This window comes from Oncorhynchus mykiss, chromosome 14 (assembly GCF_057628025.1).
Source record: "Oncorhynchus mykiss isolate SJ-2025 chromosome 14, ASM5762802v1, whole genome shotgun sequence".
Taxonomy (NCBI): Eukaryota; Metazoa; Chordata; class Actinopteri; order Salmoniformes; family Salmonidae; genus Oncorhynchus; species Oncorhynchus mykiss.
In genome coordinates this window covers 7,577,351-7,600,115 of record NC_143035.1, presented here as the reverse complement: position 1 = coordinate 7,600,115, position 22,765 = coordinate 7,577,351, and the positions used below count along the sequence as shown (strand labels likewise).

The 22,765-nt window shown below is 41.4% G+C and overlaps 2 protein-coding genes across 2 annotated transcripts in view; both read right to left on the bottom strand.

The window, feature by feature from the left end:
* The window catches only part of LOC110488661 (protein diaphanous homolog 1), a 67,991-nt gene extending 54,969 nt beyond the window's left edge, over window positions 1-13,022 (bottom strand). Inside the window, 1 exon segment of the mRNA XM_036942773.2 lies at window positions 12,170-13,022. Within this exon segment, the coding sequence (XP_036798668.2) occupies window positions 12,170-12,274 (105 nt within the window). The 5' untranslated portion in view covers window positions 12,275-13,022.
* Window positions 13,023-14,677: 1,655 nt separating this feature from the next.
* On the bottom strand, window positions 14,678-16,620 carry LOC110488659 (small integral membrane protein 32). Its single transcript, XM_036942770.2, has 2 exons — window positions 15,618-16,620; window positions 14,678-15,389 (listed from the first exon to the last, which is right to left on the bottom strand). The coding sequence occupies exons 1-2, from the start codon at window positions 15,777-15,779 to the stop codon at window positions 15,030-15,032; spliced, it is 522 nt and encodes a 173-aa protein (XP_036798665.1). The 5' UTR covers window positions 15,780-16,620; the 3' UTR covers window positions 14,678-15,029.
* Window positions 16,621-22,765: the final 6,145 nt, after the last annotated feature.

Below are 22,765 nucleotides of genomic sequence, written 5' to 3'. Positions count from 1 at the left end.
CAATCCCTTTTTGATTTGAAAGAGTGACTTTTGGACCTGAATGCCAAAACATTCAAGAGATAAAAGGTGCTCAAAGTTGACCTGTTTTGCAGTATTTCAAATTCAATGGTGTACCATCTAAAATTGCACAGGGCTCTCAGCTGACATTTTTTACAAGGAGCACATGAGTTGAAATATTTAGAAGCACACAATGAAATTCAGGAGCACAATGATAAGAAATGACTAAAAGTTTGTGAATAAAACATTGTTAGAGTGTTCCATGCTAAATCAAGCACAATGTACCCTAAAATATGAGTCACTTAGGTGAGACTAAAATATTCAGCTGCCCTTTAAGGTGGAGGAGGACAGTGTTACATTTAGTAGATTTTAGTGTAAATTCTACCAACTTCTATGCCTGTGCGCTTCTAAAAATGAATCTTTCAGCCCCTTACTCTCAGTGCACATAGCACCCCACGCGCAAAGGTGGTACATATATGGGACTAGTTCTTTGTGTGACTAGCTACCAGCTATGAAACAAAACAGAAATACTTTGAAAATAGCTACGGCAGCATTTTTTTTGTTGCCTTGAATCACAACTCGCACACGCGCTCATACTTTACTTTTTCAGTTGGCGCACATCTATTTTTTGGCGCAAATTTTTGGGAGCAAAATGGTTGCATCGTAGAGCCCTGTTGCAGTGCTTTGAAGGCATAGATGCATTCTATGAGTTCAATTTCTTTGACTGAAATGATAACCACCCTGTATTTAAGAGCATATAGGGGACACAACACAAAGACCTCAGAGTCTTTGTGAGTCAGGGTCTAAGCTACAACATATGGAAATATGAAAAAATGTCCAAATAGTCACTTTCTGACCACTTCTTCCATGGGCAAACATGTATAGAAATCGAAAGGAACGCTGTCAGACGATTCAGGATTATTGTCAGAGGGTTCATCAGCCAAATCAGTGGCATCCGTCTGGTGGGGTGGGCAGCAGGTGGGAGGCAGTGGTGCATGCTGGAAAAGGTTATTTCTGCTTGAGGAGTGTCTAGGCAGGGTTGATCTAATGACCTCTGTGCCCAAGGCTGTCCCCTCAGAGACCACACAGCACAGCAAAGTGCAGAGCGGTGCGGAGTAAAGGTCTAAGAGCTGAGGCAGCGTGATTGCACCGTCCTTAAGCTAATTGCCGCATGATAAAGGAGAGCAATACCCCAGTCTCTTTTCAACTACACTAAAACAAATCTCTATAACCTGGTCTCTACTCAAAAATAACACTGGCTGTTCGGAGTGTCACTGCAAGGGCTCTCGTCACGCAAGTCTGAGAAAAGGAAAGGGGAAACTTAGTCAGTTGCACAAATGAACGCATTCCACCGAAATGTGTCTTCCGCATTTAACCCAACCCCTCTGAATCAGAGGTGCGGGGGTGCTGTCTTAAAAATCGAAGTCCACGTCGTCGGTGCCCGGGGAGCAGTTGCTGTTAGGGGTTAACTGCCTTTCTCAAGTTAGCTGTAACAGTGGGTCATAACATAAATATAGGTCTGTTACACTCAAAACACAATGACTGACTGTGAAGAACAGCAATAATAAGCAAAATAAGTCAAATTGGGGGCTTAGATCAGCAGTTGGAGGGTTGACGTCATTGCCCAATCGGACAGTGTTTTCACGTCAGCTTGATATGGGGTCACAATGCAAAACACTACCCATCCAAGATAGAGTAGGGACAAAGTATGTCATCATTGTCAACAACGCCATCATGTCTGAGAATGAAACACAGGTAGAACGATCATTGGGAGCAATTACGTAACAGATAAGGGACACCTGATATGGCAGATCCACCCAACAGAGCTTTATCATCACATCTCTCTGAACTCTGACCTCAAAATTCCTGTGACAACAAAAGGCAACGTAATTGCAATGACGTCAACCCTCCAACTGCTGATCTAAGCCCCAAATTCGACTTATTTTGCTTATTATTGCTGTTCTTCACACATTGTGTGTGTGTGTGTGTGTGTGTGTGTGTGTGTGAGGGGGATGTGCACAGTTATTCGAATACTTGTGTGAGTATTCATTTTAGAGAGAGAAAAAAAGTACAGCCTAATATAGGCCTATTTTAACCAGATTTTCACACAGAAAAGGCCGTTTTCTAAATTAAATGAAAATATCCACATAACATTGCAACACAGGGTTCACGTTAATTCAGGATTCCGCAGTTTTTATGCAAAGAAATACTATAAAACGCATAAGAAATATCTTGCTGCGTCTTGTAAACATAGGTCTAAAATGCTTCTGTCATTTCTGCTCAGCATCAGACTCATTTTGTGCTTCAGTTGCACTTCTCCACTTGGATGAGAATTCACAAACAGGTATTCTATCAGCAGACAGAGCTCTGACTGATGTGCAGCTACTTTTCTCCTGTAAATGCAAGATTAACTTCAAGTAAAACGTCAGAAAATGTAGATGGCTACATTCCTATCAAAAACATTAGAAATACGCTTTTTCATTGTAAGCTCGATTTACTTGTGTGGCTGCTAGCAAAACAGCATTGCACTGAAAATGTAGCTATTTTCAGCCAAATGTGTTGCACTAATGTATTTTCTGTGAAGGAAAAAAACCCTGATCACTCTATTGAAGCAAAATAACACTTAACTTTCAATATAAAAAACAGGTGAAATGGTTTAAAAATTCTGATTGATGTTCAGACTTTTCAATGTAGTTATGACATGCACAGTGCACCCCATGAAAAAGGTTGGTAGCCAAGTTCCATGAAAGATAACATTGTGGCTGCTACAAGTTAGCTAGTCCTGGCAGTAGCCGAGTTTCCTTGGTGTCTCTCTCCCCCTCAGTCTACCCACTACCCCATAACCTCCGCGGGCCGCTGCAGCAATAGAGCCAGCCTCTCGCCCGCACAGCAGTACTCGGGTTAAAAACGTACATAAATGTTACACACATACATACATACACACACACACAAAACACATGTATTTCAAGTATCTGACAAAAATGAATGATACTATTTGAATAGTGAAATCATTTCAAACCCCCATCCCTACTGTGTGTGTGTGTTTTGCATAATACAAATTCTGTTGGGGTGAGTTCAAATCCCAGATCTTTCCAGCCAAAGCCAAATCACTGATACTCACTTGCTCTCACACATTAACACACTGTGCAGACTGCAGTACGCATGTACCGTACTTCATTATAGCCCAATGTTGACCTATTCTTGAACTGTGTGCATCCCTCTCCCTCAGATATGAACAATTCTGTATTTTATTAAAAACGTATCTCTTTTTTTTAATTAGGTAAACAGCCTAAGTAATCTTTTTTTAAAACAATTTAAAAAAGGTAACATTTCAAATCAAGTGCAAAAATGGGTCTAAACAGACCTGATGCTCAATTAAGTTCTGGGTCCATACACGTTAAGAGAAGAGCGAGAACAATATTAGTTACATTTTTTAAATACTTTCAACAAATGTTTGTTTGCACCTTTGTGAATTTCAGTGTCTGGCTGACTTTAAAGAGGCTTCAAGATTCCTTTTAAGAGGCATTTTCTCAGCTATCTGCAATACAAGTATGACTGAAGAATGAAGCTGGTGTTAATCATGGGCTTTGCTAAAGACAGAAAGCAGCAGTTGGCTATTTTATGCAGTTGACTACTCCATTGTCAACACTAATTAAATCACTAGACCTACAGAGCTCGACATTAACACTTGTCCGGGGCAAGTAAAAAATTATTGCTGGACAAGCAGATTATAGATTTTTTTTTAAATTGTAATATCTCTATATCAAACAATTAGGCCACTCCGATCAGATTTGTATCAAAGTGTCCTCCGGATGCAATGTGTTACGCAGTTACCTCCTAATCTCTGTATTTCCATCATACAGTCGCTAGACGCGTTTTTGAGATCAAATTGATCTTAGCTGCGTGTGCATATTTGTTGATATTCATAGCTATTTAGTGAGTTACAGTGCAATCTGAAAGTATTCAGACCCCTTGCCTATATATAAAAAATATATATATATATATATATAAAAAATATATATATATATATATATAAAATATATATATATATATATATACATACATACATATACATATACATATATACACACACACACACACATTAAAGCCTTATCCTAAAATGTATTAAATATTTTTCCCCCCTCAATCTACACAAAATACCACAATACGAGAAAGCGAAACCAGGTTTTTCGAAATTTTGGCAAATTTGTTTAAAAAAAAAATAATAATAATAATAATAACTTATTTACATAAGCATTCAGACCCTTTGCTATGAGACTCGAAATTGAGCTCAGGTGCATCCTGTTTCCATTGATCATCATTGACATGCATCTACAACTTGATTGGAGTCCACCTGTGATAAACTCATTTGATTGGACATGATTTGGAAAGGCACACACACACCTGTCTATATAAAAAGCTCCTATATAAAAAGCTCCTACAGTTCACAGTGCATGTCAGAGCAAAAACCAAGCCATGAGGTCGAAAAAAAATTGTCTGTAGAGGCCCGAGACGGGATTGTGTCGAAGGCACAGATCTGGGGAAGGGTACCAAAACATTTCTGCAGCATTGAAGGTTGCCAAGAACACAGTGGCCTCCATCATTCTTAAATGGAAGAAGTTTGGAACCACCAAGAATCTTCCTAGAGCTGGTCGCCGGGCCAAAGTGAGCAATCGGGGGAGAAGGGTCTTGGTCAGGGAGATAACCAAGAACCCAATGGTCACTGACAGAGCTCCAGAGTTCCTTTGTATTTATTATGGATCCCCATTAGCTGCAGCCAAAGCAGCACCTTCTCTTCCTGGAGCTCCGCAAAATTAAGGCAGTTTATACCATTTTACAAACATTACAATACATTCACAACACACTGTGTGCCCTCAGGCCCCTACTCCACCACATCTCTACAGTACTAAATCCATCTGTATGTATGTATAGTGTGTATGTTATCGAGAGTGTGTGAGTGTACATGCATGTCTGTGCCAATGTTTGTGTTGCTTCACAGTCCCCGCTGTTCCATAAGGTGTTTTTAGATCTGTTTTTTCAATCTAATTTTACTGCTGGCATGAGTTACTTGATGTGGAATATAGTTACATGCAGTCATAGCTCTATGTAGTACTGACGTAGTACTGTGTGACTCCCATAGTCTGTTCTGGACTTGGGGACTGTGAAGAGACCTCGTGGCATGTCTTGTGGGGTATGCATGGTTGCCCGAGCTGTGTGCCAATAGTTTAGACAGACAGCTCGGTGCATTCAACATGTCGATACCTCTCACAAATAAATGTAGTGATGAAGGCAATCTCTCCTCCACTTTCAGCCAGGAGAGATTGACATACAGTGGGGCAAAAAAGTATTTAGTCAGCCACCAAATTGTGCAAGTTATCCCACTTAAAAAGATGAGGTCTGTAATTTTCATCATAGGTATACTTCATCATAGGTACACATAGGGAACTATGACAGACGAAATGAGGGGAAAAAAATCCAGAAAAATGCATTGTAGGATTTTTTATGAATTTATTTGCAAATTATGGTGGAAAATAAGTATTTGGTCAATAACAAAAGTTTCTCAATACTTTGTTATATACCCTTTGTTGGCAATGACAGAGGTCAAACGTTTTCTGTAAGTCTTTACAAGGTTTTCAGACACTGTTGCTGGTATTTTGGCCCATTCCTCCATGCAGATCTCCTCTAGAGCAGTGATGTTTTGGGTCTGTTTCTGGGAAACACGGACTTTCAACTCCCTCCAAAGATTTTCTATGGGGTTGAGATCTGGAGACTGGCTAGGCCACACCAGGACCTTGAAATGCTTCTTACAAAACCACTCCTTCGTTGCCAGGGAGGTGTGTTTGGGATCATTGTCATGCTGAAAGACCCAGCCACGTTTCATCTTCAATGCCCTTGCTGATGGAAGGAGATTTTCACTCAAAATCTCACGATACATGGCCCCATTCATTCTTTCCTTTACACGGATCAGTCGTCCTGGTCCCTTTGCAGAACAACAGCCCCAAAGCATGATGTTTCCACCCCCATGCTTCACAGTAGGTATGGTGTTCTTTGGATGCAACTCAGTATTCTTTGTCCTCCAAACACGACGAGTTGAGTTTTTACCGCAACGTTCAATTTTGGTTTCATCTGACATTCTCCCAAACTTCTTCCGGATCATCCAAATGCTCTCTAGCACACTTCAGACGGGCCTGGACATGTACTGGCTTAAGCAGGGGGACACGTCTGGCACTGAAGGATTTGAGTCCCTGGCGGCGTAGTGTGTTACTGATGGTAGGCTTTGTTACTTTGGTCGCAGCTCTCTGCAGGTCATTCACTAGGTTCCCCCCGTGTGGTTCTGGGATTTTTGCTCACCGTTCTTGTGATCATTTTTACCCCACGGGGTGAGATCTTGCGTGGAGCCCCAGATCGAGGGAGATTATCAGTGGTCTTGTATGTCTTCCATTTCCTAATAATTGCTCCCACAGTTGATTTCTTCAAACCAAGCTGCTTACCTATTGCAGATTCAGTCTTCCCAGCCTGGTGCAGGTCTACAATTTTGTTTCTGGTGTCCTTTGACAGCTCTTTGGTCTTGGCCATAGTGGAGTTTGGAGTGTGACTGTTTGCGGATGTGGACAGGTGTCTTTTATACTGATAACAAGTTCAAACAGGTGCCATTAATACAGGTAACGAGTGGAGGACAGAAGAGCCTCTTAAAGAAGAAGTTACAGGTCTGTGAGAGCCAGAAATCTTGCTTGTCTGTAGATGACCAAATACTTATTTTCCACCATAATTTGCAAATAAATTCATTAAAAATCCTACAATGTGATTTTCTGGATTTCTTTTCCTCATTTTGTCTGTCATGGTTGAAGTGTACCTATGATGAAAATTACAGGCCTCATCTTTTTAAGTGGGAGAACTTGCACAATTGGTGGCTGACTAAATACTTTTTTGCCCCACTGTACATGTTATTAATATTAGCTCTCTGTGTACATCCAAGGGTCAGCCGTGCTGCCTTGTTCTGAGCCAATTGCAATTTTCCTAAGTCCTTTTTATTGTGGCACCCGACCACACAACTGAACAGTAGGTCAAGGTGAAACAAATCTAGGGCCTGTAGGACCTGCCTTGTTGATAGTGATGTTAAGGCAGAGCATTGCTTTATTATAGACAGACCTCTCCCCATCTTAGCTACTACTGCATCAATATGTTTTGACCATCGCAGTTTACAATCTAGGGTTACTCCAAGCAGTTTAGTCATCTCAACTTGCTCAATTTCCACATTATTTATTACAATATTTAGTTGAAGTTTTGTTCCAAATACAATGCTTTTAGTTTTATAAATATCGAGGTCTAACTTATTCCTTGCCACCCTCTCTGAAACTAACTGCAGCTCTTTGTTGAGCGTTGCAGTCATTTCAGTCGCTGTAGTAGCTGACGTGTATAGCGTTGAGTCATCCGCATACATAGACACTCTGGCTTTACTCAGTCAGTGGCATGTCGTTAGTCAAAATTGAAAAAAGCAAAGGGCCTAAACAGTTACCTGGGGAATTCCTGATTCTAACTGGATTACATTTGAGGCTTCCATTAAAGAACACCCTCTGTGTTCTTTTACTTGTCTAACTCTTTATCCACATTATAGCAGGGGGTGTAAAACCATAACACACAAGTTTTTCCAGCAGCAGACTATGATCGATAATGTCAAAAGCTGCACTGAAGTCTAACAAGACAGCCCTCACAATCATTTTATCAATTTCTCTCAACCAATCATCAGTCATTTGTGTAAGTGCTGTGCTTGTTGAGTGTCCTTCACTATAAGCAGGCTGAAATTCTGTTGTCAATTTGTTTCCTGTGAAATAGCATTGTATCTGGTCAAACAACATTTTTTCCAGAAGTTTACTACGGGTAACAGGCTGTTTGGTTGGCTATTTGAGCCAGTAAAAGGGGCTTTACTATTCTTGGGTAGCAGAATGACTAGCTTCCCTCCAGGCCTGAGGGCACACATTCTCTAATAGGCTTAAATTGAAGATGTGGCAAATAAGAGTGGCAATATCATCTGCTATTATCCTCCGTAATTTTCCATTCAGATTGTCAGACACCGGTGGCTTGTCATTGTTGATAGACAATCTTTTTTACACCTCTTCCACGCTGAATTTACGGAATACAAAAGTACAATTCTTGTCTTTCATCATTTGGTCCGATACACTTGGATGTGGTGTCAGCGTTTGTTGCTGGCATGTCATCCCTAAGTTTGCTTATCTTGCCAATGAAAAAGTCATTAAAGTAGTTTGCAATATCAGTGGGCTTTGTGATGGATGAGCCATCTGACTCAATTTCTTTCCAAAAATTTAATTTAAGGTGCCCAAAAGCTTTTTACTATCATTCTTTATATAATTAATCTTTGTTTCATAGTGTAGTTTATTTTTCTTTAGTTTAGTCACATGATTTCTTCATTTGTAGTATGTTTGCCAATCAGTTCGGCTGCCAGACTTAATTGCCATACCTTACGCCTTATCCCTCTCAACCATACAATTTTTAAATTCCTCATCAATTTAAGTCTTTATAATAATGTTCTTAAAATCGTTGCGTGCTTATTAGTAACTGGAATAAGTAGTTTCATAAATGCGTCAAGTGCAGCATCTGGTTGCTCCACATTACACACCATAGACCAGCAAATATTCTTTACATCACCAACATACGAATCACAAAAAAAAAACTTATTGTATGACTTCTTATACACTATATTAGGCCCAGCCTTCGGAACTTTGGTTTTCCTAGATATGGCTATTATATTGTGATCACTACATCCTATGGATTTGGATACTGCTTTAATGCAAATATCTGCAGCGTTAGTAAAGATGTGATCAATACATGTTGAGGATTTAATTCCTGTGCTGTTTGTAACTACCTTAGTAGGTTGACTGACAACCTGATCCAGGTTGCAGCCACTGGTTACAGTTTGAAGTTTTTTCCTGAGTGGGCAGCTTGATGATAGCCAGCCAATATTTAAAATCACCCAGAAAATATACTTCTCTGTTGATATCACATACATTATCAAGCATTTCACACACATTAGCCAGATACTGCCCATTAGCACTTGGTAGTCTATAGCAGCTTCCCACAAGAATGGGCTTTAGGTGAGGTAGATGAACCTGTAGCCATATTACTTCAACAGTATTTAACATTAGATCGTCTCTAACCTTTACAGGAATGTGGTTCTGAATATAGACCGCAACACCGCCTCCGTTGGCATTTCTGTCTTTTCGGTAGATGTTATAACCATGTATTAATGCTAAAATCAGTTCTTTAAAATCCATTTTTAAATGTTCTGGGCTAGCCCTCATTTAACCCCACATGGACTACGACAGTGTTAGCTCACAGCATCTGTGGTAGAACAGTCGGAAGCAGCCTTGTTATGTCCTGTACTCGTGCTCCTTGGTAGCACAGGGTTTTTGCCTTGGGGATCGAGATGTTTCTCATCATAGAGCTGCCTGATGATGACAGCTGATGATGTTGAATGGGCTGGTCTCTCAGGCAGCCTCACAGTCTGGTGATTTGATTGGGAGGCCACCAAGGACAAAGGTGCCGGAACCTCTGGATCCAGGGCGGCAAAGCTGTTCCTGGTCTGTGTCAGCTCCGGGCTCAACATCTCCATGGATACCCCCGTTTCCAGAGGACGCTTTCTTTGACTTCCACGGCGAGTGATGTACCTCCATGGCTGGTTTGTTGGGTCGAGATCAGCTCCGTTCTCCAGGGAAGGGGGAAACCCCTTCAGGGATGGAACCCTGCCTAGCACCGGCCAGTCGGCTGTGGAGAGCCGACACGGCGGCAAAACTTCCACCAGACCAGAGCGGCGTCCGGCTACTGGGGTGGAAGAAAAATAAAACAAAGGTGGGCGTGGGTTCCTTTGTGGAGATGAGAGAAACTTCCAGAAGGACAACCATCTCTGTAGGACTCCACCAATCAGGCCTTTATGGTAGAGTGGCCAGATGGAAGCCACTCCTCAATAAAAAGGCATGACAGCCCTTTTGGAGTTTGCCAAAAGGCACCTAAAGGACTCTCAGACCATGATAAACTAGATTCCTTGGTCTGATGAAACTATGATTGAACTCATTGTCCTGAATGCCTTAGTGTAGCATTTGGAGGAAACCTGGCACCATCCCTACGATGAAGCATGGTGGTGGAAACATCATGCTGTGGGGATGTTTTTCAGAGGCATGGACTGGGAAACTACTCAGGATCGAAGGGAAGATGAACGAAACAAAGTACAAAGAGAGCCTTGATCAAAACCTGCTCCAGAGTGCTCAGGACCTCAGACTGGGGCGAAGGTTCACCTTCCAATAGGACAACAACGCTAAGCACACAGCCAACATGTCCCAAAGCCACTTTTGGTTAAGTCTAAAAATGTCCTTGAGTGGCCAAATGTGCTTCAAAAGTACTGGGTAAAGGGTCTGAATAGGTATGTAAATATGATTTTTTGTTTTAGATATACAAACATTAAAAAAAACTGTTTCTTTGTCATTGAGTATTGTGTGTAGATTGAGGCAAAAAAAAGTTATCAATTTCAGAAAACACTAATGTAAAGAAATGTGGAAAAAGTCAAGGGGTCTGAATAATTTCCGAACGCACTCGATTTGCCCAGTTATAGCTCATTTTTGGTCAGCAATGAAAATCCTGGAAAAGTCATGGTGTGTGCCATTGTCAGAAGAGAGAGAGCTAGAGACATTGCGCAGCAGGTAAAATAATGATATAGAATAAAACAGACAAAATAGATAACCATCCTCAGCACTGACAGAACACCCCACATTGTAAAAAAAAAAAAAAAAGAAAAAGAAGCTGACTTTGGTGTGTTTGAGCAGGGTTGGATCAAAAGCCTGCACACCAAGTAGCTCTCCAGATGGGAGAGGTTGACAGACCAGGTGACCGTCCTATCAATAGATAGTTACTTCCTCCTTTTTTCTGAATTGAGAATGGTAAAAAAATAAAATAAAATAGTAGCCTAGTTAATTTAAGTGGAAAAAGTACCTGGCTGAAAGGGTAGTGTGTAACCAGCTCTATAGCTGACGCTAGTGGAAAACACTAATCGCCAATGGTGATATAGCCTAGACCTATATCAAGATAATGCAAACCAGATCACATAGCCTACACATCATTCAAGTTGCAAACATCTGCTCTAGCGAGCATGGCAGGACGCCTGGGCTGAGAACATCTGTCACTGGCACCTTCAGAACCGGGACAGTCAAGGGCTTTCTAGAGAGGGTGGAGGGGGGTTGGGGTCTTACAAAAGCATGTGATAGGGTGGGGAGCTGTGCTCGTTGACCAGGTGTGTATTTGGGCCTCTATGGTTACCATTTGTCTGTCGAATATCAGTTTCCAACTGTTGCTAGACTAGCCAGGGGTTAAATGACACGTTACTCTCCATGATGACAAGCAATTACGGGTGACTCCCCGTGCTCTCTCTTCTAGATATCACACTGAATCCATTCTTGCCATGGGTACTAAATGCTATGACGTCACTATCGCCATCCACGCGACTACTTCAAATCAGTGTGATGTACCACATGTCAGTGTTTTACTCTACGATGCAAAGTAGCATATTATTTAAATGTATTTCCCATTCATATAAAGTTTATTTCGTCATTGATGTGTAAATTACATTTCTGAATACTAGCCCGCAAGGTAAGACTACGTGGGAAAGTGGAGAAAGGCATTTATTCCATGTGTACTGTACTTCAAACTATAACTTTACCCAGGTTCCATCCTGCGACAGCAACCTGTGGAAACCCCGAACCATCTCCAAAACTAGCTAGCTAACTTGCTACAGTTACTGTTTCCAAACCGCGAGTCAAGCCGTTTGCTACATTGTCAAGCTCGTTGCAACACTTCAGAGTTTTAACATGAGGATAGCTAACGTTAGCTAGTTACTTCCTCATTTTTTCACAAACCACGTAACTTTAACACGATTGACATTAGCCTTGCAGATTTCAGAGTAGTCCGAAAACACACTGAAGGTTGTGAAATAACTGGCTGCAAATGAAATAAACGAACAGGTTTGTTAGGTAGAGATCTAAGTGGTAACGTTCTGACAACTTCTGCCACTTGTACCAAAAACAGTAGCAACTCAAGTTCCCAAGTAACATTGAACAGGAGAGCATTATTAGTTAACTCACAATCAGTGAAATATTTAATGAATACGTACAAATTTCTTTTTGCCGTCTCCATCTTCATAGTTTTTCTTTTCTTTCTTGTCCTTCTTGCTTTTGGGAGCAGAGGCAGAGGCAGAATTCCCAGAATTAGGATCCATTTGTGTAGAGATAGTTTCCTCAAAGGGAGAACAAAAATAAATCCACAAACACACCCGGTGACTTCCCGACTTTTCAAAAGTTGTCCTTTCCGACGGTAAGAAAAAAAAGTATAGCTAAGTACCCTTGAGAACTGACTACAACTATTAGCAAATGGCTAGTTAACTGGTGCTAGACAACAACCCCAAACCCCTTTTCATCCGCCTGGGATTGAAAAAGGAGGGAAATTCAAAGTACCCCCAAACAGTGGAAAGAAAACGTATTGTAGCTACTCTTGACGACTCTTTGTTGATGGAACAAACAAAACTTTACGATTACAAAAAATGTTGTGCAATTTTAGTCGCAAGGAGAGTCGTCCGTAATCCCCTCCCAAAAAAACATTGAGTGCCTCCCTGAGTGTCTGTGCGGTAGTGAATGATGGCTAATGTAATGCTAACTAGCTAGGCTAAAACTCGGTAAAAAAGATACGGTTCTTCCTACTTCCACAATATTTTTCTATACAACAAGTTGTTCTTTGTTATATCGCTGTAGACTCCAATATTGCAGTCATCTCAAATTCGTTTCCATTACTGGAACAAGTTAACTTTCCCGAGTGACAACGTTCAAACCCTTCCACGGTAGGCTTCTTCCTGCCATAACAAGTTGGAACGGGTGGGGGAGGACCATGCGCACTAGAACTATTACCTGAGAGATATGACAGATGGATGGGCAGAAGGGCCTTAAGTCATTCTTGTAAATTTGATAAATGTGAACCACAATCACGTGTGAAGTAGAATGATGCAAAACAAATGAATAATATCTTGCTTAATAAAAAGAGAAAAACATGAAGTGATTGATATGAAGACTTGAGAAAAGTAGCCTATAATTTCAGAATACCCCTCCGCTATATTTTTGGGGTCATATTTTACTCGGTCCAGCACAACTCCAGCTCAGCTCCAAAACCATTCACTATGACAAGATCCCTTTAGAACCCAACTAGACACAACCACAGAACAAATCTACAAATTAATTTCACTGTGAGATGGTAAATACATTTCTCCTTATAAACTTGCTGATTTGATTCAGGTTATAATTATTTTCAAATTTTACTTAGATTTCAAGAAGAAAGACTAATCACCGGTGTTAGGCTACCCCTTAGTGGTTAATAAACGAATAACAGACTCGGGGGAGGATGAGAACAATCCACACCTTAATTGAATGTTGATTATTTTATTTCATTTTTTTCGGATTTCAATCTTCAATAGCTGATGGAACGCTTGGTTTAAGAGCTTTTGAAGAATCAATGGTGAAATTATTTTTTATTGAAAAAATAAAAGGTGTTGATTGTTCTCCATCCTAACTCGGACTATACACTGAGTGTACAAAACATTAAGAAAACCTGCTCTTTCCATGACATAGACTGATCAAGGTGAATCCAGTTGAAAGCTATGATCCCTTATTGATGTCACTTGTTAAATCCACTTCAATCAGTGGAGGAGACAAGTTAAATAAGGATTTTTAAGCATTGAGACAATTGAGACATGGATTGTGTATGTGTGCCATTCAGAGGGTGAAATGGGCAGGACAGAATATTTAAGTTCCTTTGAACGGGGTATGGTAGTAGGTGTCAGGCGCACCAGTTTGTCTGTCAAGAACTGCAACGCTGCTGTATTTTTTTATGCTAAACATTTTCCCCGGGTGTATCCCGGTTGAATCTCAATTCGCCCCTACGAATTGAGGCTGTTCTGAGGGCAAAAGGGGGGTGCAACTCAATACTAGGAAGGTGTTCCTAATGTTTGATATACTCAGTGTATCATTTTTATAGAGATGGAACGTTTGGCTTAAGGAGCTATTAAATAAGATATTAATTTTCTCATAAATTGACAAATGTTAAGATGTGGATTGTTCTCCATCCTCCCCTGATTGAGAATATATCCTTCCCATAGTGGTGGTAGGCTTAGTTTATGAGTTATTGAAATCAGAATAATAAAAAATAAAAATAAAGGTGTAGATTCAGAATATCTCATGTTCATGGCATTACTTTGAATAAGATATATTGAAGATTGAAATCCGAATCTATTTTTATTTTCTCACAAATTCCAGACCAAAAGGTCTCGCCTGATTTAAAATATACAATTGTCAGTCATGGCATGCTTGGAAAACCAAATATCCAATATAAAACACATTTTACCTCGGTGTAAAACCAAAAGATAACCAATTTGGATTGGGCGATTTATATCAGCGTTAAACCATTAATTCCGCGAGAAATTACGCTCGTGTATTGTGAGTGAAGGCTAAATTACAAAAAAACTCCAAGGAAGCACGTGATCAGCAAGGATTGCAGTCATGAAACCTCGCTTTGTTTCTGGGACATTCAACTATCAATCCGTTTCATCCCATCACATTATCATCATCACCATATGTTGTTCATATATTTATCATAGATTTAATCATGGTTTTACACAGGACAAGGAATGAATCTTTAAGCGGCAGAATTACACAACAGGCCTACATAATAGCGCAAATTCATTACAGTGCAGTTATACAAAATGTTGTATATACACAAACAAACATTTATATGCACATAATGACATTAGTCCAGTTTGGAACATGGTGCGTAATAGGCCTCTCTCATTGTGCCAAATTAACACTTAACGGTTACGCACAGCGTTTGGACCATGCAGTTGGCAAAAATCTTAAATTCCTCCATGACTACATTCGATAACACAAGTTACCCAGTCCTGGTACAAACGTTACCACCCGATGGGGTAACGGGTTCTACTTGTAGGATGTCCGGGCCTCTCTGAGAGACCTATCGTAGGGCATGGAGGCGAAAAAGGAGGTCCTCAGCTGACAGTTGATGAAGAAGACGATGAGCAGCACGAGCAGAAACAGAACCAGACAGATCACCACGTAGGTTGCCAGGTCTGGTTTGTTCAGCTCTCCTCCCTCCCGCAGTCCTCCCCTGTTATCCGTGGGCCTGAGCAGGCCCGCCATGCTCACCGAGCCGTTGGATGCGTTCACGGACCCAGACGCGTGCGTCTGATGGGCCAACCCTAAGTCGAAGTCCGGTGCGTTGGTGGAATTCAGCAGGATTTGCCTCAACATGACCGCTTGCGTCACCCGGTCAACGTTCAACTGGGAAGGGGAGTAAAATACCAGATTTTAATCACAGACCAATGTAACGATAGGCTACCATAACGTTCAATCATGCAAATGTAGACTAAGTGAACGATCATGAGAACAACGCAATTTAGCTACAGACCCGTGTGAAAGACAATGACGCACAAGACATGGAGTGTGTCAAGAAGGCAAAGATAAAAGTGAGTGTTGAGTCAATAATACCCGTACGAGTCCGCTACTTACTTTGGTGTGTGCAGCGGAGTCTCCGCAGGTGAGGTGGAGATCCAGGGAAACAGTGCCCGCATTCCTCAGACTCTGACCGCTCTGTCCAATCTCTCCCGGGGAGAACGCGCTCTGGAGAGGCGGTGTTGTTTTGGCACTAAATCCCCTGCGCCTACAGACCATATGTCCTTGAGTCACTAATTTAGCCGCAGAACTGAATTCGTATATCCTGATATGTCGAAGTCACTAAAAATCACCAGAGGTTGTCTAGACTCGTTACCAGTGACGTAAACCGCCAAGAGCTTCTCCGGCTGTATAATGTCGAGATCATGAGGACGGAACTAGCGATTTGAATACTCGGATTTCTTCGTTGAGATTTCTTACCGTAAACACCTGGCCTATCTGGACTGTAAAGTTAACGTAATGTCGCTAAATGGTGCTACTTGGTATAGCCTAGTTGGTAAAGTTTCATAAGACCATCCTTACAAGCACGCAATTTATCTCGTCTGGCTGGTCCAAGTGGGTTCTTAAAGCGCGCTGTAACAAGTGGATTTATCGGGTAGAGCGCGGGCCGAGAAAGGGTAGACAAGGGTACACTGGTTCACCGCCGGTTCCTCCTCGCGCACGTTCTTATATCCAGGAAAGGTCGACAAGTATCGGTTTTGAGTGCCTTCAACTCCAACCGATCCCCCGACGGGAATATCGATCCAGACCCGAAGAGTGGGGTGGGGAGAGAGACAATTGATAGAGGGTTCAGAGATCCGTCTCCTCTCCGGTAGCGCTCTCTCTATCTCTCCAGGTCGTAGGCTATACAGCTTCCTCCCTGCCTCGGTTTGTGTTTTGTGGGGAGAGGATAGATTGGTTACCAAGAGAGGGAGAGGGCGAACGCTGGACGGGCTCGGGGTTGGTTAAGAGATGCCATTGGACAGGGACGAGTTAAAGTCAAGCGTGTCATGTGACGTCTTGTTCCCCTCACTCTTTCCTTCTCTCGTGTTTTTCTCCCAACATGTCCTTATTCATTTGTGAGAAGGTGAGTGAAACAATTGTTATGTCAGTGCGGAATCTCTCAGGGTGATTAAAACTAAGCTGTGTGTGTGTGTGTGGGGGGGGGGGGGGGGGGGGGGGGGGGGGGGGGGGACAGCCCCAAACCAGTCCAGCGACTAGGCTGCAAGCTGAATGTATTTATTTTACCCCTCGGGTGTAAATACAGCATGATGCAGTATGATGCAAGTAGGCTAAAGTCTTCTGGTAGAGCCTGAAAGTGTAATTTTCTCAGAGTTGGAGTGGATGACTAATAACACCCTGATGTGTTCCAGCTAAAAGGACTGAGGAGACATTTGGGACGGAGATTTGAGTGTTATTTATATAAACACTATTTATACAAAAGTATGTGGACACGCCTTCAAATTAGTGGATTCGGCTCTTTCAGCCACACCCGTTGCTGACAGCGTATAAAATTGAGCACTCAGCCACGCAATCTTCATAGACAAACAATGGCGGTAGAATGGCCTTTGAAGAGTTCAGTTACTTTCAACATGGCACCGTCATAGGATGCCACCTTTCCAAAAAGTCAGGTCATCAAATGTCTGCCTTGCTAGAACTGCCCTAGTCAACTGTAAGTGCTGTTATTGTGAAGTGGAAACATCTAGGAGCAAGAACGGCTCAGCCGCAAAGTGGTAGGCCACACCGGCTCACAGAACGGGACCGCCGAGTGCTGAAGCGACTATTGTGTAAAAATCGTCTGTCCTAGGTTGCAACACTCACTACCGAGTTCCAAACTGCCTCTGGAAGCAACGTCATTACAAGAACTGTTCGTCGGGAGCCTCATGAAATGGGTTTCCATGGCCGAACAGCCGCACACAAGCCTATAGATTATCATGCGCAATGCCAAGTGTCGACTGGAGGGGTGTAAAGCTTGCTGCCATTTGAGTCTGGAGCAATGGAAACATGTTCACTGGTGTGATGAATCACACTTCACTAATCTGGCAGTCTGACGGATGAATCTAGGTTTGGCGGATGCCAGGAGAACGCTACCTGCCCCAATGCATAGTACCAACTTTACAGTTTGGTGGAGGCAGAATAATGGTCTGGGTCTGTTTTTCATGGTTTGAGCTGGGTGCCTTAGTTCCAGTGAAGGGAAATCTTAACACTACAGCATACAATGACATTCTAGATGATTCTGTGCATCCAACTTTGTGGCAACATTTTTGGGAAGGCCCGTTCCTGTTTCAGCATGACAATGCCACTGTGCACAAATCGAGGTCCATACAGAAATGGTTTGTTGAGATCGGTGTGGAAGAACTTGACTGGCCTGCACAGAGCCCTGACCTCAACCCCATCAAACACCTTTGGGATGAACTGGAACGCCGACTATGAGCCAGGCCTAATCGCCCAACATCAGTGCCCAACCTACCTAATGCTCTTGTGGCTGAATGGAAGAAATTCCCTGCAGCAATGTTCCAACATCTAGTGGAAAGCCTTCCCAGAAGATTGGAGGCTGTTATAGCAGCAAAGGGCGGCCAAACTCCATATTATTGGCCATGAGTTTGGAATGAGATGTAACGACGAGCATGGTGTCCACATACTTTTGGTCATGTAGTGTATATTCTGGGAAACTATAATCCTGTATAGAATGGACATTTGGAGATGGTGAGGCTTTATGGATCATAACAGCTGAATGCATGTACAAGCACCCCTATATAAGCCTACAAATCTGAAAGCTTCTTGCCAAAAGTGAGTGGATTGACACATGGTTTCTGAATTCCCAAAGTGCAAATAGAACGCAGTATGTATGAAAATTGCTACATTGTCATAATAGCCTTGTGTGCCACGCTCATAGTTGTCACGCAGCTGGTAAATGACACCAGTATGATATTATTGTGTTTGGCTGCAGAGAACAACCATTCTCTATAACAACTGTGACAGCCTCCATCACTAACCCTCCCTAATACAAGGAGACTAATGGTTCTTTCTGTCTCTCTGTCTCTCTCTGTCTCGTCTCTGCCTGACTGTCACAATGGAAATCACACTCACCTGCTGTCGGTTTGGAGAATATGACAGAATGGGCATGAATACAGCACAGCCCCTGAAGAGAAACCACAAAGACCACTGCAAAACATTAGGCATCAGTCTAATCTCTATTTTAGAATGAAAGGATATGATGACATTTGTCATGAATATTCAGGTGAAGGTGACCATTGGGCCCATCATTATTATAGTAGGAATTTGGGTATGATTAATACACCACTGCCTTAAAAGGTTGGCTGGCTGGTTCATATTCATGAGCACCTGTCGTGGTCGCAACAGGACGTGTTGGCAAGGCAAGGACAGACTGACATGGTCCACTGATGGACACATGCACACACGCACCTCATAAATATCTGCCAAGCGAGGAAAGATTAAAAAACATTCACCATTGCAGAACAGGAGTTTGATTTCATGTGCAATATTAAATATGATATCTTACAGTACCATCATAACAATATGATACAACAGAATCTAAACAACTAGAAAATAGTACAAATAAATAAAAACACTAATGAGTAGGTGTATCAACTTTTGACTAGTACTGTAAAAAGTAGATTTGAAATGCAGGAGTAGAAAATAAAATAAAAACATTCTAGGGAAATAGAGACTGGTATAAAACTCTAAAATGTTGTTGTTGTTTAAATGCTTTCTGTTATCTGTTATATATATGATATATGTATGTATGTATGTACAGTTGAAGTCAGAAGTTTACATACACTTAGATTGAAGTCATTGAAAATAATTTTTCAACCACTCCACACATTTCTTGTTAACACACTATAGTTTTGGCAAGTCTGTTAGGAAATCTACTTTGTGCATGACACAAGTATTTTTTCCAACAATTGTTTACAGACAGATTATTTCACTTATAATTCACTGTATCACAATTCCAGTGGGTGAGAAGTTTACATACACTAAATTGACTGTGCTTTTAAACACCTTGGAAAATTCCAGAAAATTATGTCATGGCTTTAAATGCTTCTGATAGGCTAATTGACATCATTTGAGTCAATTGAAGGTGTACCTGTGGATGTATTTCAAGGCCTACCTTCAAACTGACATCATGGGAAAATCAGAAGAAAGCCAAGTCCTCAGAAAAAAAATTGTAGACCTCCACAAGTCTGGTTCATCCTTGGGAGCAATTTCCAAACCCCTGAAGGTGCCACGTTCATCTGTAAAAAACAATAGTACTCAAGTATAAACAACATGGGACCACGCAGCCGTCATTCAGCCCAGGAAGGAGACGCGTTCTGTCTCCTAGAGATTAACGTACATTGGTGCGAAAAGTGCAAATAAATCTCAGAACAACCGCAAAGGACCTTGTGAAGATGCTGGAGGAAACAGGTACAAAAGTCTCTATAGCCACAGTAAAACGAGTCCTATTTCGACATAACCTGAAAGACCGCTCAGCAAGGGAGAAGCCACTGCTCCAAAACCGCCATAAAAAAAGCCAGACTGGTTTGCAACTGCACATGGGGACAAAGATCGTACTTTTTGGAGAAATGTCCTCTGGTCTGATTAAATAAAAATAGAACTGTTTGGCCATAATGACCATCGTTATGTTTGAAGGAAAAAGGGGGAGGCTTGCAAGCTGAAAAACACCATCCCAACCGTGAAGCACGGGGGTGGCAGCATCATGTTGTGGGGGTGCTTTTCTGCAGGAGGGACTGGTGCACTTCACAAATTAGATGGCATCATGAGGTAGGAAATTGATGTGGATATATTGAAGCAACGTCTCAAGACATCAGTTAGGAAGTTAAAGCTTGGTTGCAAATGGGTCTTCCAAATGAACATTGACCCCAAGCATGCTTCCAAAATTGTGGCAAAATGGCTTAAGGACAAGAAAGTAAAGGTATTGAAGTGGCCATCACAAAGCCCTGACCTCAAGCCCTTAGAAAATGTGTGGGCAGAACTGAAAAAGCGTGTGCGAGCAAGGAGCCCTACAAACCTGACTCAGTTACACCAGCTCTGTCAGGAGGAATTGGCCAAAAATTCACCCAACTTATTTTGGGAAGTTTGTGGAAGGCTACCCCGAAATGTTAAGTTAAACAATTTAACCACATAATAATTGAGTGTATGTAAACTTCTGACCCACTGGGAATGTGATGAAAGAAATAAAAGCTGAAATAAATCATTCTCTCTACTATTATTCTGACATTTCTCATTCTTAAAATAAAGTGGTGATCCTACCTGACCTAAGACCGGGATTTTTTTACTCTGATTAACTGTCAGGAATTGTGGAAAACTGAGTTTAAATTTATTTGGCTAAGGTGTATGTAAACTTCCAACTTCAACTGTATATGTATTATATGTATGTATGTCCAGTACCAGTCAAAAGTTTGGACACACCTACTCATTCAAGGGTTTTTCTTTATTTTTTACTATTTTCTACATCGTAGAATTAGACATCAAAACTATGAAATAGCAAATGTGGAATCATGCAGTAACCAAACAAGTGTTAAAACCTCTACAGCACCGGTGGGCAATTCCAGTCCTCCAGGGCCTAGTTGATGTCACTGATTTTGCCCCAGCTAGCACACCTGACTCCAATCACCTAATCATGATCTTCAGTTTATAATGCAATTTGATTAATGAGCTGTGTCTGCTAGGGATGGAGAAACAGTGTGACACCAATCAGACCCTCGAGGACTGGAGTTGCCCACCCCTGCTCTATGGGATCGGTGGGTCCCCCGCGGAACGGTTGAGCGAACGTAGGCTAATGTTATTAGCATGAGGTTGTAAGCTACAAGAACATTTCCCAGGATATAGACATATCTGATATTGGCAGAAAGCTTAAATTCTTGTTAATCTAACTGCACTGTCCAATTTACAGTAGCTATTACAATGAAATAATACCATGATATTGTTTAAGGAGAGTGTACAGTCATGAACTTGAAAATGTATTAATAAACCAATTAGACACATTTGGGCAGTCTTGATACATAATTTCGAACAGAAATGCAATGGTTCATTTGATCAGTGTTTTTTCTTTTGTATTATCTTTTGACATATCTAATCTAATTCTCCTACATTAATTTAACATTTCTTGCCATGTTCTTGCCAGAAATTCCACAAATTAACTTTTAACAAGGCACACTTGTTAATTGAAGTGCTTTCCAGGGGACTACCTCATGAAGCTGGTTGAGAAAATGACACGCATGTGCAAAGCTGTCATCAAGGCAAAGCGTGGCTACTTTTTAAAGAATCTCAAATATAAAATAGATTTTGAGTTGTTTAACACCTTTTATGGTTACTACAAGATTCCATGTGTTATTTCACAGTTTTGATGTCTTCCATATTATTCTACAATGTAGAAAGTAGTAAAAAATAAAAACCCTGAAATGAGTAGGTTTGTCCAAATGTTTGACTGGTATACAACTGTATACAACTAATGTCATTGGAGCCAAAGGATATGTTATAAACACAAACAAACAGAAACAACCCAAAAACAACACGACGACCAAACATGGTGTGGTGTAACCTTGGTGTGGTGTAATTTAATCTTCAATAGCTTCCTATCCTTCTCTCCTCTCCCTAATGTATTAATGTAAACTGCATGGAAGGTATAAATGTGAAACAGAATCCTATTTAGTGCTTCCATCGATTATAATCACAAGTAAGAGGACATAAGAGGTAGTGGTAGAGTATGATCTACATAATTGTGTCAAATTCCTTTATATAAAAGACCTAGCCCACTGCATTTCAAATGACCTGTGGACAACTATGTGAAATATGATCACCTTGTTATGCACTGCACTGCTATGCAACAGAAACCAAAATATATGAAATGCTAAGAGGCGTTAAGACCCCAGTACTTGGTAAAATCTCCTCGTCGCAGCTGTACACAAATATAAGCCGTGAGTCATGTTTACATTTAGGGAAGGGAAAACATCCAAGTAATTGTGACGAGTAAAGAGATTATAATATATTTTCTTGATTGACACTCTTTCTATGTAGGCCTACTCTGCTAGAGACTCACCACACACTCTTCCACCTCCCCCCCCCCTCTCCTCAGCACCCAATGAGAATGACCCACTTTCCCAGTGCTCCGCTGTCCAACTCGATCTCTTTACATTCCGCTGGGTGACAGTCTCACCCGTATTTGCGAAATTCCGATCCCGTCTCCTGACATGAGGTCGACA

What these genes read in the sequence shown, in the direction of transcription:
- LOC110488659 (XM_036942770.2), bottom strand. Translation starts at nt 15,779, where the DNA reads ATGGTCTGTAGGCGCAGGGGATTTAGTGCCAAAACAACACCGCCTCTC. An exon ending in ACTCCGCTGCACACACCAAA is followed by an intron (nt 15,390 to 15,617) that starts GTAAGTAGCGGA and finishes TCCCCTTCCCAG; the next exon opens with TTGAACGTTGACCGGGTGAC.